This window comes from Astatotilapia calliptera, chromosome 8 (assembly GCF_964374335.1).
Source record: "Astatotilapia calliptera chromosome 8, fAstCal68.1, whole genome shotgun sequence".
Lineage (NCBI taxonomy): Eukaryota > Metazoa > Chordata > Actinopteri > Cichliformes > Cichlidae > Astatotilapia > Astatotilapia calliptera.
Window position 1 is genome coordinate 19,151,449 of NC_137429.1, and position 15,974 is coordinate 19,167,422.

Sequence of the window (15,974 nt, forward strand, 5' to 3'; positions counted from 1 at the left end):
ACCCAAATGACTTCTGTCCCCCCCTTTTTCCTGTTAAGCAGCATTAAAACTTGCTTGAGATCAGCAATGGTGATGGTCCTGGGATGGAACTAGTGTTCGAATCTTTATATTGTGCAAGAAGAGAAATCTGCAACGTGCTGCAGTTCTTCTACATCTGATACAGTTTTTTTCCTCTGTTTTTAGTACTTTGATAAAAAAAAAAAGTTTCCTTTTCGTGATAAACACTCTGAGATGATAGCAAACAGCTAGAGATGTCACATGTAATCACACTGATACAAATCTGAGAGGCTGATTGAAGCTGCAAAAGTTGTACTAATCAAGTTAATGGAAAAGTCCACAGGCTGATAACACTGTGGGCTTTTTTTGTCACGGAAAATATCAGCAATGTAATGTTTAAATAATAAAATTCATTAAGTAAACATAGAGAACGATTAAATATTTTAAATATGACTCTTCGCACACTTTTAATACTGTTAATGCTGTTAATCAATATTTAATGGGTAGTTTTCACATGGTAATCTTTCACATTTGAAAAGTTCTTTGCACATCTGAGAAATATGAAAGTAAACCCTTATTTTAACAGTGGTGATAAAATAGTAAACAGCCCTATAAAATAAGTCTCCTCTGATGTCTGTGGCATATTAAATGTATATGTTAGTGTTACAGTCCGGCAGGATACAGAACATGAAAACTGATCCTGTGTGGGGATCTCTTTAAGCACTTGAGGCACACCAGCATCGCTCACTCGCAGGCCAGCTTGCCATCAAAGGATGAGAGGGTGATGGCAAAAGCTTGCAGGGCACACATAGGGAAACTGTAGTCCATCGAGAAGACGTCCTCAGCTACGCGGCCAAACTGCATCACGATGTAGTCCTCTGGAAAAAACAGGAGGGCATTGAAGTTAATGAGCCAAATCGTTTCTCCAGTGGTTATTCAGAGACGGACAATAAGTCGCCCTACCATTGTCAGGGTGGATGATCTGGAAGTTTTTGACAGAGGCCTGGGTGACACGTCCGTGAAAGTTGAGCACGTACGACTGAGTCTGTTCGTTCCAGCTCGGGGATTTGTTCACCAAGGTGACCAGTTTGTCCGTGTTGCCATTTGCATGGCGGGTCAACAGAGTCTCCAGGTCCTGGAATAAGAGGATAAGATAAGTTGATCTGAAATAATTCACTCCTATCACAGGTTTAATAACACTGTGAATGAGTTTTATGTTTTACTTATACATTTTTGGGCCGGATGACCACTCTTTCATCATTCTCCAGCATGCCAGGGATGAGCACCGTCATCTTCCTTGGACCCTTGAAACCCAGCACATTTGTCTCCTGGAATGTGATAAATGGTTGTGATGCATGTTGGAAAGCTTTGTCTGTTCTGCAAATAGCATGCATGTGTGTGTGTGTGTGTGTGTGTGTGTGTGTGTGTGTGTGTGTGTGTGTGTGTGTGTGTGTGTGTGTGTGTGTGTGTGTGTGTGTGTGTGGGGTACCTACGTAGCAAATTGCTGCTAGCTCTTGCCTCACTGATTCACACTCTTTTATGAAAGGTTTTTTCTCCGGGTTTTCACCTCCATCATAGACTGTGAACTTTGTACCTAGCACATTTGACCTGAAACAAATGAGTCCTATCACAATCATGATCTAAAACAATTTGAGCTAGCACACACACCACAGATGCTTTGATGCTCACTTATTTTTTCCGGTAAGTCAGCATTGCAGATCTTTGTTAGGGAAAAGGCCAGAGTGGTGACAAGTGCTTTTAAACCCCAACTATTAGCCGGGCTCACTCTTCAGATGGCTGTCAGTTCACTTTGGTCCAGATTGGAACATCAGCAATCACAGATGGAGTGCAGTGGCTTTTTTTTTTTTTACACATTCGTGGTGCTCTCACACTAATCTTATGGTGCTTTTTCTTGAGTTCTTTATGTCTGTAGCTGGAGCCTCCCATGTGTCATAGATTCTATTGCAGGGCAAATGATTTCTGGCTAAGCCAGACAGGTTACTGTGCATTTGAAGTGTTAAGGAACAGTTGTTAGACATAAGGCAACTGGGCACGTGCCTGACACGAGCTCTGAGTATCATAAAGGAAATGTGAAGGAGTGTGTACTTTGGTAGTGGTGAAGTGGGAGATCTGTGCAAGATATATGACGGACGCTGCTCGACTGAAGCCAGTTTACTTTAAAACCACGCAGATATTTCATACCTCTCAAAGAAGCAGTCAGCTGGTATAATAAAGCAGACCCTTTCCTGCTCTGTTCAGCTGTCATGAGAACAGTTTGACCATATGGCATGTAAGAAGTGCCAATCCATCTTACTGGAGGTGCTTTGGAGGTGTGAAACGCCTCCAGATTACCTTAACAAACTTACAGCGAGAGTGGCAAAGGTCGGCATGGCTGTGAATGCTGCAGATAAGACAATTCTTTAAAGAAAGCAAAGTAAAAATCACAACTTTTACTTTGCTTTACTTTTACTATAACTCGCTGAATTAATTTTTATGAAAAACCTGAATTTTCTATGTAAATAAAAAGGTTTAAAAAGTGAGTTCAGCTGTCCAAAGATCTCCAAGGAATTTTGGGATGAAAATGACCGAGGTTACAACCGATCAGAGCTGTGGCACAAGACCAAAAGACCAGATCATACTACATTTTTTCATTTTAAATGGTGAAATCACCTTAGTTTTCCTATGTAGGAGTTTGTATCTCTGGATAGATTTGTGGGGTCAGTAGAGATGAGATAGTTGGATGTTTTGCACTTCTTTCTCTTTCGGCCCGCCATTAGAAACACCTAGAGGTGGCACAGTGGTTAAACAGAGGGAGAGAATGATGCTTTGACACAAATACGACAGCAAAATGAAATTACTGTAGCTAAAATCAGTGCACCAACCCTCTTTCCATCCTCTTTCTCCATGTGGAGGTAGTAAGTTGGGTAAATGCCCTTCTCCATGCCTCTCCTGTCCCTCGTGACCCTGCACTGGATCGTCACATCTCTAGGAGCAGGACGTAAGGCAAACTTCTCAAGATCTTCCACTGATATTGGAGAAGTTGGCTGAAAAGAAAAAGGATGTAAATGATTTTTTGAGATCTTTTCCATTTGTTTTTTTGTTTGTTTTTGCTTCTTGCGCCTGTAACGTCTTACTCTTTCATTAGATTCACTGGCTGTAGATGAACTCTCCCTGTAGTTGGAGTTCAGGGACGCTAGACTTCGTGTAGTTTTCTCTGCTTTGTGTGACTTTTTCTCTTTTTTCTCTTTCTCTTGGACCTCCTCGTCTTTGCTCTCGTCACTTATTTGGCATCTGGCTATGGAGATAAACAATGACAATGTTCTTTTATAAAACTTTAAAGAACCGGGGATCATACAGAATACCTCCAGATGTTGATTCTGTTCATCTGGACGTGGCGTTTTGTGGGAGAAACGTTTCGTCAGTCGAGACTGAAGAAGTCACTTGGATGAGTGACGAAACATTTCTCCCACAAAACGCTACGTCCAGATGAACAGAATCAACTTTTGGAGATTTACTTTCCTGGATGATTGAGAATGCATCAAGACATCATGCAGAACAGATTTTTCTCTCACATGTGTCCAGGTCTTTTTTCCTTTTAGGTGTTTGAGAAGCATTCCTCTGAAGCCCATCTTCTTCTTCTTCTTCTTCTTCTTCTTGTTCAGCTTCACTTTGATCTTGTTTAGTCTTCTCTGGGCTTACCTCTGCTGACACTGCTTCAGACGTTAAAGCCTCCTGTAGGTTCTTCTCTGTAAAAGAGCAGACATTTGCATAAAGCTTGATGTGAAGCTCCTTTAATTTAATGGAAGTGGGTTTTTTCTTGTTAGATGCAAAGCTCTTAGAGTGGAAGTGTGAATTTGTTTTATTACTTTTGCGCTCTTGTTTGGTTGTCTTATTTGTCTTCGGTGCGTCGACAGAGTCTTTGCTCTTCTTCTTTGTTTTTTTCTCCTTCTTCTCCGTGTCTTTTTCTTTCTTCTTTTCCTCTGTCTCTTCCACCTCTGAAAAAGCAGTTAGTTGCTGATCAATAGGCGTCTGTAACGAACAGCGTTCATCAAAGCACGGGACAGTTTCTTACATGACCGCTTACGTTTGGCTTTGTCCTTTTTCACATCTTTCTTCTTTGTCTTTTTCCCTTCCGCTTGGGCTTCGTTGGCCCCTTCGTATTTCACCTCAGGCTCTCTGTCAATCTCCAAGTTCATTTTCTTGGGAACGACTGGCTTCTCTGCAGGCATCTCATCTAACTCCACATTTGCTGTTGCGTCACCTTCACCAAGTGTAATCACATCCAGTGGGTTATCATGGGCATGCTCAACTTGATCTTCAAAATAAGCAAAAAACAAACAAACAAAAAAGATTTATAAATGATGAAAAAATAAAAAATTAAATCACACATTGTAAAGACATGTTTAGTTTTTTTTTAATGATTTATTCTAATTAATTATTCTAACACCAACCACTAAGAGAAGTGCTACTCAGTGATTGGCTGATCAACAGAGGCGTCTCATCAGAGTGGACAGCTTTGTGCTTTCGATTCTTCTCTCGAGTGTCCCGGTTGGTCAACACCATTTGAGAATCAGCTCTCTTCTTCTGCTGCTTCTTCATCAAAAGGGTTCGCTGTGGGTCACACATCAGACAAACTCAGTCTCTACACAGTGTTCACACATGGAAATATATTTACATAGATATGGTCCAAATGGGCTCTTGAGAGTCATTAATAAAACAATGTTCTGCTTTCTCTCTCATGCAACTGAATTCAGTTGAATTCAATTTTATTTATGTATTGCCAAATCACAACAACAGTCACCTAAAAGTGCTTATATTTAAGGTAAAGACCCAACAGTCAGAGGACGAGCACTTGGCAACAGTGGGAAGGAAAAACTCCCCTTTACCAGGAAGAAAGCTCCAGGAGAACCAGGCTAAGGGAAGGGCTCTGGGAAGTTAGATAGTGAGTTGTAGTGGTTTTAATTCTGGACAGCCTAAATGATTGCTCATGCACCTGCATTTTCATTTTCACAGTTTACTACACTAATACTGCTAGTTCTTAATTTAGGATTAGTACTTTACTACTATGGGTTACGTGCTGACGTGACTACTATAGGGCATATATGTAAAGCTTAAATAGATCAAAACCGCATACTGTATAGCATAAACGTGTCTGGGACTTGAAGTTTAGCAGCTCAGGAAACAGCAGGTGGTTCTGACACAGACTGTGACCTTTTCCAACTGGAGAAAGATTTTTTTTTTTAATGTATCTATTTTTGTAAAGCTATGCTTAAATGTTAGTACTTGTGAGCAACAATTGACAAAATTTTAGTGTTTGCTCCAGTCTCACTGTGACAGTCTTGCATGCTTTTTACAAAATGGTAAAACCTATGTAATGTTTGCAATTACGATTCTTGTACCAGTGGAAACTAGAATATATAAAAGATATATTTAAATTATAATCATTGTATCTTCACCTGGTTGTCCAGCTTCTGTTGTCGTATGTCGGGCTCCTCCATGTCCGGGTAAAACCTCCCTATTAACTGATGAAGCAGTCACTAGATGAATCAGAGTATCTGCAAACAAAAGATGAAGTCCACCATCAACGCTCAAGGTGAGAACAATTAAAAAATGTCGACTGTGTCCAGAGAAAAACCCACTACGTGCAATTAAGGACGGAAAGCGGGTGTTTGATTGTGCCGCCCAGCTCCATCTGCCAGTCTGTCCACCTGCGTGCAGCAGAAGGCAAAGTAGATTAAATGGGGATAATGTTCTTAAACTGCAGCGGCAGCTCAGTCAGGGTGACGAGCAGCCTGTTGAACAGGCTTTCCATACTACTTCATGAAGATGTTAAGGCCTGCAGCAGAAACGTGAGGCAAGAGAAACAGGAATGTGGTACCCCGTAAACAAACACGGAAGCCACAGCAGTCGCACAGATAGCCCCCAAAGCTTCTCGCTATTAGGTTTGCTATGCATCGCTTTGGATTCAGTTAATGACACCCCCCCCCCCCCCCCCCAAAAAAAAACCCCAAAACATAAACATAAACAAAAAACAAAAAAACAAAAGCACACAGCTGTTGACAGAAAACTCAGGCAGGTTTATGGCGTTGCCATGGTTACAGCTTCACGCAGCGATGGAGAGCTTAAAAAGAGTTCCAAACCCAGCATCTTTAATTTTCTTTTATTTATCACACAACAGCCTGGCTCATTACATCTTTCGCCTGCAATTTTTTTTCTCTCTGTTTATTTTTAGATTTAACTTTCGACTCTTCATCCTGCATTATGTTGGCACTACGTTTGGCATAACGATCCGAAAACATACAGCCAAAGGTCGTTAGCCTCCTATTTTCAGCCACAAGAACAAGAAATCCAACAGCAGATGGATGACTCCCACAGAGCGCTGATCTCATCATCATGGGTTTAACCGAGGACTTGCAAATGTACCAAGTGATGAGGTTTTTAATTAATTCATTATTATTGTTTTGGTTTTCTTTTTGTTTTATTTCGTTGTGTGCGTGTGTGTGTGCGTGTGTGTGTGTGTGTGTGTTTGCGGGGGGGTGGGCACTTCACTTTACATTAAATTATAAGATAATAACAAATCAGTGCGGCTCATGCCGTTACCTTTAAGAGCATTGCTGCATAAATAAGATCTATTAAATTATATAACATGATGTATAATAATGTGATAAACAGTAAAGTAATGTTTATTTAGTTGTTTTATTTTGTAGGACACTGAAACGGAAAAAGAAAAAAGTGGCCTGTTGCTAGGATACAGGTGGCTAACAAAACGGAGCATACTCCAGGCAGATTTATTTTCTGATATATTTTCTTTAAACTGTAAAACATGTTTTGAAGTCTGTCCATTTTAACTATAGCTAGTTATTTCACCTAAAGAAATAATAACTTTTAAAAATGGATGGGACAATTAAGGTATGCTCTTCAAGTTTTATTCGCTGCTTCTGTGTTCGGTTCTCTTTACTTCCTACTCATTTAGCCTCTGTTAATTAAAAAAAAAACAATTTTGGCATAAATATTCATGTTACATCTTACAATTGACAGAGCTTTTATTATTATTTGTAATGGATTACAATGTATAAAAAGCATCGTTTTCTTTTGTAGCTACCACATGACCTGAAAGCTAAAGTGATGCTATGGTGAGAGCTGGGTCACACACACGGTGCAGATCATTTTCGTTAGCTTCCATTTTATTTACACTTTGCCTGCCTGATTGTATTTATCCATGAATCTATTTCCCTCAGGACAGATGTAAGCTACCATGATATGGAAGAGATCAACAAAATGCAATCCATTCCCGATCTGGAGAGGTTTCTGTCACTCATTTATAAACAATAATCACTCAATTATAGGGCACAGACGTTATTTAGGGGGGGTTACTTGTTCTCCTCTGTGACAGTGCTCTGTGCAGTGTGCTTCGAGTTGACCTCCCTGAACCCAGAAAGGGAGTTCTTCTGGAGCTGTACGTTCAGACGGTGCTTTTCTGCAGAGAGCACAGCTTCAACAAAGAACAAACGTCTACTCTCTTGTCCATTATCAAGTCAATTCATGAAGCCAACGTGGGTAAGCAAAGTAGCTTTATCTTAACTATGTGTAGTCAGCAAGGCGGGGGTCTATGTGGCTTTGAAAATGATGTGTTTAAAATCAAAACAGTACAAATGATCTCTTCTCCTCACAACATTTGTTTAGCGCAGACTCAACTCTTCTGTTAAGTCTGTAAAAAAATACAGTATTTAGGCAATTGAAGGAAATACTGTACAATCTTATGAGTCAGTGATTAACTCAGTAAGATTGTTGACCTAGTGTCACGTGACTTGCATCACCACCATTAAATGCCAAAGTATCCTTTAACTTTACATGACATGTGTCTGAACCTCCTTTCTTGCAGAAACTCCACTCAATAACTCGGAGCAGTGTTTCAAGTACTGCAGAGAGCTTCTGTTATGCCACTCAGTCAGGGTGTGTGCAAAATTTGGCAGTCACTGTTTCATTTTCAAACTCATACAGATCCACGACTGTAATGCTGATTCATAGTGTGTTTGTGTGTGCGTGTGTGTCTCCCCTCTACAGCGGCCTCCGTTCAGCATCAGCCTCTTCAATGCTGATGAGGTTAACCGTGTCTTAACATACATCCTCAACAACTACATGAAACACTACAAGCTATATAAATATATCTTTACCACACAGGTAAATGTCATGAATTAACTGACTTGAGTTTTCAGTATTTGTCATTAGGTAAAGTAAAATGTATTTCTAAAGCACATAGATTGTATTTAGTGCTACATGCTTGTTTGTGAAATAATAAATTATATCACAAATATACAAACAAACAAATATAGAATAGAATAGAATAACCCTTTATTGTCATTGTCATACAAGGAAATTATGGGTGCTCCACGACAGCTGTGCAGGAGTAAAAAAAAACAAAATAGTAAAGACATCAGGAATATATAGGAACAGAAGAGATATATACAAACTAGAGGAATATGTATATATGTATGTACAAAGCAATAGAAAGGCACACAATGGAGAGCAAAGTGCTTGGAGATAGTGCAAAGAAAAGACTTGGTCTGAATAGATTCTGAGTGGCTAGAGGTGGGTGGGTGTGTTGTGGGGGGATAGTGTTAACAGTCTGAATGGCCCAGGGCAAGAAGCTGTTAGTGAGTCTGGAGGTGCCTACCAGGGGTCACCTGTGATGGCCCTGGTTTTTCCTGAGACAGGAGGATCTGGTGATGGCCTCCAGGGGTGGCAGTGGGCAGCCAATGATTTTTTTGGGCCATGTTAGTTACCCTTTGTGCAGCTTTCCTGTTCTCAGTAGTGCCCCCTGTGTACCAAATACATTTTAAGTAAGTTTTTTTTCCACCAACAGGTGAATCTTGATCTGTCTTTGAGATACTCTGGGATGCCGGATATTGGATCCCCTACCGTGGAGGATTCTTCTGCGCCAGGTAAAAAGCAAAGTTTTTAGTAGCATTAAAGTTACATATAGCGGGGGAGAGCAATTATATTTTATTCTCGCCTTTATTCTCCCCTGTTCCCTTTTTTCTTTCTCCCTCTTTCTTTTACCCTCCTGCCTGTCAGTTTAGACAATGCCATATCACACATATACTGTATTAACAGAAATAACACGAATAGAAATGAATAAACAAAAACAGATAAAAGTAACACACGAAGAAGAGCCTATAGAGAATTTACAGAGTTCATCTTGGAAAAGCAAACGTGTTTGGCACAAACAAAGCTGTCAGACAATGAAGACAAAAAAAGGAAAAGCAATCTGAAATCATACAGTGTTAAGATAAGAAAGAAAGTAAATTCAGATGTTTTCAGTCGCATTGCCACAGATGCATAAAATGAAGCAACAAGCTACGCAGTCTGCCTTTACAAACATTTGTGAAAGAATGGGTCGCTCTAAAGAGCTCACTGAATTTGAGCGTGGCGCTGTAATAGGATGTCGCCATTGTAACAACTCATTTTGTAAAAATTTTTCTCTCATACATATTCTACCATCACCTGTAAGTGAGATTATTGCAAAGTAGACGCTTTTAGGAACTGCAGAAACCCAGCCAATGCTTTGCTGGCTCACTTAACTGCAGAGCTCCGACCCTTCTCTGGAATTATCACCAGTACAGAAACAGTATGCCGGGTGCTTCATGGCATGGATTTCTTTGTATAGCTGGCTCAGAAATTCAGTTCATGTAGTGTATAAAAATCGTCTTCTACCTCTTTGCAGTGACTACATGTGTGATCCAATCTTGCACAGTTGTGGTTAGAGTGAAATTGGATCAGATGTACTCTTGCAAAACATTCTTAATCTCCTTTTCACTTCCTGTGGAAATGAATATTAAAAGAAAAAAAAAAACTCCTCCAATCCAGCACCTGCCTTGTTATGTGTTGCATTAAAAATGGGATATTTAGAAAAAAAAAGTAAAAAAAAAAAGTACTGAGCTATATTTATTATTACTTTTATCCGACCAGGTGTTGAGAATGAGACAGAGGCGGAAGATGGGACGTCTTCTGAAACACAGCAAGCCTCCATCGCGGCCCCAGCAGGTAAAAATCACGGCAGCGCAGCAGTTATGCTGCAGGCATAACTTTTACAGTCCAACACAGCCCAAGCAAAGTCATGCAAGGAACGGCTTCATTTCCTCTCTTTCAGGAGCCACATCTGAGCTGAAGGCGCTGATAGAGCAACAAGTCAGAGAGCAGATGATGCTTGTGTCTGGGCAACTAGATCAGCGGATTAAAGAAAAAGCATCTCAGCAAAACAGTGCTTTAGATTACTCACAGAACAGCCACAAAGCCAAAAAATAACACACTTTTTTTTACCCCATCTAGATAGGTGGTAGATTTCAAACAAAGCACTCCTACAAAGCAGCACGATTAAAACATTTGTTTTATTGTCAATAAAACCATTTTTCTCCATGTACAGCACAACATACTTTATACCTGCATTTATATAATTACATGTTTTTTTCCCCAAACAGGCACTTCCAGGAAATCAAAAGAACGTAATTCTCTCTAGATGAAAGAATGAACTGAGTTAGGAATGGTGCTTGTTAGTTTTACAGTCGCAAACGATGTTCACAGTTAGTCTTGAGTGGGTTTCCTGTTGAGGAATGCTTGCATGCATGAAACACGACAAACACTCCAAATATTTAACTTGAATATTTCACACATGTGCCCCAGTGCTGACTCGTAATACTGGCATATATGTAAATCTGAGCTTTAACGCAGCACTTCTATGTACCTGTATGTGTCTAATAAAGGAGACTTATTATGCTTTTTCCTTATTTTCTGCTGTTTTTGTAGTATTACAATGTTACGTGTTATATTAAAGTTTCAGGTAATAAGGAAGAAAGTTGGCTTAATGGTCGTGTGGCCTGAAGGTCTGCACTAATGCGCAGTAAAAGACATACAAGTGTTTTTATGAACCGTGAATCATGCAAAGCTACTCAAGTAGAGTCAATATGAGCATACTAGGTATATAACTAATAACTAATCTCAGTGCTTTGATTTCCACTTAACCTACACAGTGCTTTCTCTACATCAGAGGGGTCAAACACACACACTGTGGGCCACTCGTCTTGTAAGTCGTTAAGAGCGACACTTAATTTCACCATCATCTGTTTAGTAAATGTAGGATTTATTAAATACATAATTGTACTCGCCGCTAAAAGAAAAGGAACATTTTTAAGATTTTTTTAAAATAGATTTTTATTATGAAACACTTTTACTTGCGATCAAATTGGGCTGCATGTGGCCCATGAATTAAAATGAGTTTGACGCCACTGGCCTACTCAGTTATAACGGACGATTAACACATAAAATCCTAAATATATATTATGATGAGTTTTACTAAAGAGATCGTGCAAGGTGTCCTAACGGCAAATTGCACTGCAAACCGGATGACCTGACAGGGAGTTTCAGACAACAACAGATAAGGAATATTAAGTGGTGCATGCTTATCTTGAACTTTCAGAGCCACGATGCGCATTAAGGCACACAAAGATCCCCCGTCCCTGCATTCCTTATCTTGAAACAGTAACTCGATGGAGCAAACACCGCAATGACAGCACATGCAAACGGATACATAAAAGCGTTTTTGAGCGACGAGGTTGACCTTTTATGTTTCAAACTCCTCCAGCTCTAGCAGCATGATCTTAGCAGTGTTCTGAAAGAGGGCTGCTCGGTTCTGCTGCTCCCCTTTCTTGACCCAGTGCCCGTAGATCCGGAAGGCGCAGCCGTCGATGAGCTTGCGCACGCCGCGGATGGAGTAAGGATCCCTCGCCAGCACCTCTCGGGTTAGCGGCCGCACCCTGCGGTAGCGGCTGTACATCCTGATGCAGGCGAGCACGCTCACTATCAGAACCTGGATGCATGGAAGCATGTGGAAGTTATTTCCTTTTTCCACAGACAGTTTAAATCAGCGGCAATAACAATGCTGGGCTAACACAGCGGCTCACCCTAAACGTCTTTCTGGGGCTGAAGAGCCTCACATCCTCCCGCTGGTACTGCCTGAAGAAGGAATGGGCCAAGGCTTGCTCAGCAGTGAGACGGTTAGCTGGGTCCACCACCAGCAGCCTGGATATCTGAGTATCACAAGCACAAAGATTACAGAAGTACACATGAATGATTTAAGAGATGCAAATACTGCAATATGATTTATTCTTTGCACTGAAAATGTCAATATTAGGGTTGCTGCAGTACAGAATAAGCTGACTGTATGAGCTTACCAGATCCTTCACAGTGTCAGACCGGTCGTCCCACTCTGGGGAGCTGAACTGATAGCGACCCTCCATTATCATCCTCAGCATCAGCATCTGCTTACGGTGCCAGAATGGAGGCGAGCCAGCTAGTAAGGTGAAGAGGATGACTCCACAGGCCCAGCTTAGAAACACACACCATGCAAATGTTAGAAACGGCAGTGAGAAGTAGCACGTTTGTAAATCTCCGCCGAACAAAGACAGACTCACAGATCGACCTCCTTGCCGTAGCCTGGGTGCATTTCATCCATGGAACACTTTAGTATTTCGGGCGCCAAATAACCAGGTGTCCCACAGAGCTCTGATTATAACAGAAAAGATTGTTTTAAACTAATAATGGATGAACACTTGTCACAGGATATGCTCATGATCCACAGCCATACCTCGAAGCTTCTCCCCAGGTTGTAGCTGCACGGAAAAACCAAAGTCAGAGAGTTTGATATGGCCATAATCGTCCAGGAGAATGTTCTCCGGTTTCAGATCCCGGTGTACGATGTTGAGGGAATGAAGGTATTGCACGGCCTCCAGCAGAGCTCGCATCATGCTCCTGTAAAGAACCGAATACACACATTTGATCCGTGTAAAATAGATTTCGTCCGAGCGTGTCTAAGGTTCAGAGTAAACACTGTGTAATATGTTTGTGTAATTTTAATCATATCTTTGGCTTGATTATTCATGGGATACACAACATTGCTGGCTTCACCAAGTGATTAAAATGATTGGGTATAAAATGAAAATCTTAGAGAATCAGAGCTTCTCAGAAATAAAGATGGGTAGAGAGTCAACAATCTGCAAAAACCTGCATCTAAAAATTGTGAAGCAATTTTAGAATAATGTTCCTCAATGAGTTGCAAAGACTTTGAATACCTCATTATCTACTATACATAATATGAACTCCCATAACCTCAACTCAGAGAATCTGGAGAAATCTCTGTACGCAAGCAACAAAGCTAAAAAGCAGCACTGCGACTGTGATCTTGCACATCTGGAAAGGCAACATCTGTGATGAAATGTATATACAAGTTTTAGAGCAACATGTGCTCCCATCCAGACATTTTTTCTGGGAAGGCCTTGCATTTTTCAGCAGGACAATGCTAATAACAAACACTACAAAACTACAACAACCACCCCAAAAACATGAGTGTTTTTCTTTTTTAAAGCTGCAGCTTTGAGGCTTCGGCTTTTTTGATGTGAGATTAAGTTGGGCTGCGTGACACGAGATTAAAAGTGGGAGTCGACACCAAACGTGTGATTATATTTAGATATTCAGCAGCTCTTTAACGCAGAGCTGCTCGCTGGATAACTTTTAAATAAAATCTTGAAAGGCGGCATATTTTGCAATATGGTCTGCAGAAACAGAACTTTATGATGTGCCCAATGCAAAATGCTGCTAGTATTAATTAATACAGATATAGTGCAGTCATGCTGCGGCTCACCTGGTTTCCTTCTCACTTAAGGTAACTTTTTCTGTGAGGTAGTCAAACAGCTCTCCACGTCTCATGCTGTCAACAAAAGACAGCAAATTGACAAATGTTGTTGAAAAAAAATTGAATTTCAGGTTGGGAGTGTAAAAAGTATTTAGTTTAATAGTTTTTTGTCCTCATACTCACAGATCAAACACCAAAAATATGAATGTAGCAGACTCATAGGAATCAATGAGGGTGACTAAAGGGAATGAAACAGAAGAAAACTTTAACACTTACCAAACTTTATGGAAAGAAATTTTATGATTCCTTAACAAAAGGAGAGAGAACAGCAACGTACTGATGGAGGGGTGTCCCTTCACCATGTTGAGCACTTGGATCTCTTTCAGCGTGGAAATTTTCACCTCCTCCAACTGCTGGATTGTCATCTTCTCAGCTGTGATCTCGATAATCTTCACCGCCAGCTCCTGGCCCGTGTGTCTGTGCACACACCTGCGCACCACACTGCTCACACCCCTGACAATGAGCATACAATACAGTGCATTTTCAACATTATTAAAGAAATGACACGGTTTTAAAAATGTACACAGTAGCTCTGTGTACAGTATTTGCCCCATTCCACTTACATGTTTCAGATCATTATACTCATTTTAATATTAGACAAAGATAACCTGAACACACTTTTGTTCCACTCTTCTTAGAATTCAGATGTGGACTTGCTGGTGTGTTTTGGATCATTGTTCTGCTGCATAACCCGTGTGGGCTTGAGTGTCAGTGGCTTAACAGACTGCTGTACATTCTCCTTCTGGATCTTCTGGTAGAGCGCAGAATTCATTGTTTCATCAATTATAGCAAGTTATTGAGGTTCTGAGGCAGTAAAGCAGCTCCTGGGGCAAGTTAGGCCCACAGTTCTTTAGATGTAGCTCTGGGTTCTTTTGTGACGTCCTGGATGTTGTCGGTGGCATCTTGGAGTCATTTTAAGGCCGGCCACTCCTAGGAAGGTTCACCGCATTTTCAGGTTTTCTCCATTTCTCCATGGAGTTCCAAAGGCTTGTTTTTGTAACTCTTTCAAGATTGATAGATGTCAGTAACTTTTTTTTCCACCTTTAATAAACAAAAACTGCATTTAAGATAAGATAAGATAAGATAAGATAAGATAAGATAAGATAAGATAGAACTTTATTAATCCCTCGGGTGGGTTCCTCTGGGAAATTCGATTTCCAAAAAAGCACAGCACCGACAGAAGTTACAGAGTTATACACACACACATATATATAAATACAGAGACAATATAAATAAAATATACGAAGGGGATAAATAGAATAAATAGGAATAAAAATAAAAATACAAGTGAATTGCACATTTCAAGTATTGAGTCTATTGCACCGTTGACTATTTACAAAAGTATTGCACAAAAGGTATTGCACAGTGAGGTGAAGAGGCACTACAGCTTAGTTGTTCCCTCCTTTGTCCTCCTGTTTCCCCTCCCTCTCCCCTCCCTCTCTCCTCCTTTCGAATTTATTTGGGTTATCTTTGTCTAATATTTAAAATTTATTGATGATATGAAACATACAGTGTAACAAATATGAAAAGCAACGACAGCAACAAACAAATCACGATGGATGCTTTTTAACAGCATTGTATATCTATTTTGGTTGACTTACCTGCCAATCACCTCTTTAGGATCATACTTCTGATAAAACTCCTTGGCCCCCACCCAGTCTGGTAGTTCGTCCCCAACAACGATGTCTTTGGTCATGTTTACAGCTTATGGAGCTGTTAAAAAAATAGTCACGTGTCTTAGTTTGTACCAGTGGTTCTGAATAAACAGGAACTAGTTACCTAACTCTTGTGCCCTTAGCTTTAGTTTAAATCTAGTTAGCAGGTCAAACGTGTATACACACATCTCCTCGACCTATTGTTATTTAGAAGTCCATCAAAACGGTTAGGTAACTGTCTTTGCTATGGCCTTGATACAGCAGCAGGTTCACTGACCGAACAGGAAGCTACTCACCATTTATGCAATCAAACGACAAGACAGAGAGGGAAACGAGGAATCAGGAAGCCCTCTCAGGTCGAGGAATCTATAGTGAAGCCATAACGTGTGCGATTAAGCGGCTACAGTAACGAAATTAGCTACCGTTAATGTTAACAGCAGTTAGCTATCACCTGAGCACTGTTTACATTCTGGTCACAGTCCTGGAAGTTATTATTACAGTGTGCCGCAGGAGCGCCCCCGAGAGGCCGGAGGGGACGTGACAGCATGGTTTGCATTTTTGAGGTCTCGAATACACTC

The 15,974-nt window shown here is 40.6% G+C and overlaps 3 protein-coding genes across 9 annotated transcripts; 1 reads left to right on the forward strand and 2 right to left on the reverse strand.

Moving 5' to 3' along the window:
- Window positions 1-468: 468 nt before the first annotated feature.
- LOC113028505 (uncharacterized) lies at window positions 469-5,702 on the reverse strand. 2 transcript variants are annotated; one of them, XM_080305146.1, is made up of 13 exons: window positions 5,644-5,702; window positions 5,454-5,552; window positions 4,449-4,608; window positions 4,082-4,312; window positions 3,864-3,992; window positions 3,570-3,743; window positions 3,132-3,292; window positions 2,880-3,041; window positions 2,668-2,780; window positions 1,491-1,605; window positions 1,227-1,325; window positions 961-1,132; window positions 469-875 (listed from the first exon to the last, which is right to left on the reverse strand). In XM_080305146.1, exons 2-13 carry the CDS (start codon window positions 5,493-5,495, stop codon window positions 742-744), a joined length of 1,692 nt encoding a protein of 563 aa, XP_080161272.1. In that variant the 5' UTR covers window positions 5,496-5,552; window positions 5,644-5,702; the 3' UTR covers window positions 469-741. The 2 variants fall into 2 exon arrangements, with proteins under 2 accessions (XP_080161272.1, XP_026034611.2); XM_026178826.2 differs by having other exon boundaries at window positions 5,637-5,683.
- Window positions 5,703-6,279: 577 nt separating this feature from the next.
- Window positions 6,280-10,781, forward strand: cfap119 (cilia and flagella associated protein 119). 6 transcript variants are annotated; one of them, XM_080305148.1, is made up of 9 exons: window positions 6,280-6,416; window positions 7,096-7,130; window positions 7,236-7,301; window positions 7,391-7,554; window positions 7,880-7,950; window positions 8,062-8,178; window positions 8,861-8,939; window positions 9,967-10,041; window positions 10,148-10,781. In XM_080305148.1, the coding sequence occupies exons 2-9, from the start codon at window positions 7,123-7,125 to the stop codon at window positions 10,300-10,302; spliced, it is 735 nt and encodes a 244-aa protein (XP_080161274.1). In that variant the 5' UTR covers window positions 6,280-6,416; window positions 7,096-7,122; the 3' UTR covers window positions 10,303-10,781. The 6 variants fall into 6 exon arrangements, with proteins under 6 accessions (XP_080161274.1, XP_026034622.1, XP_080161273.1 ...); XM_026178837.2 differs by having other exon boundaries at window positions 7,241-7,301; XM_080305147.1 differs by having other exon boundaries at window positions 6,291-6,431.
- On the reverse strand, window positions 10,367-15,894 carry phkg2 (phosphorylase kinase, gamma 2 (testis)). The gene is made up of 10 exons (XM_026178833.2): window positions 15,693-15,894; window positions 15,343-15,454; window positions 14,019-14,194; window positions 13,865-13,919; window positions 13,691-13,756; window positions 12,638-12,801; window positions 12,465-12,555; window positions 12,225-12,378; window positions 11,955-12,080; window positions 10,367-11,860 (listed from the first exon to the last, which is right to left on the reverse strand). The coding sequence occupies exons 2-10, from the start codon at window positions 15,435-15,437 to the stop codon at window positions 11,615-11,617; spliced, it is 1,173 nt and encodes a 390-aa protein (XP_026034618.1). The 5' UTR covers window positions 15,438-15,454; window positions 15,693-15,894; the 3' UTR covers window positions 10,367-11,614.
- Between the last annotated feature and the right edge of the window lie 80 nt (window positions 15,895-15,974).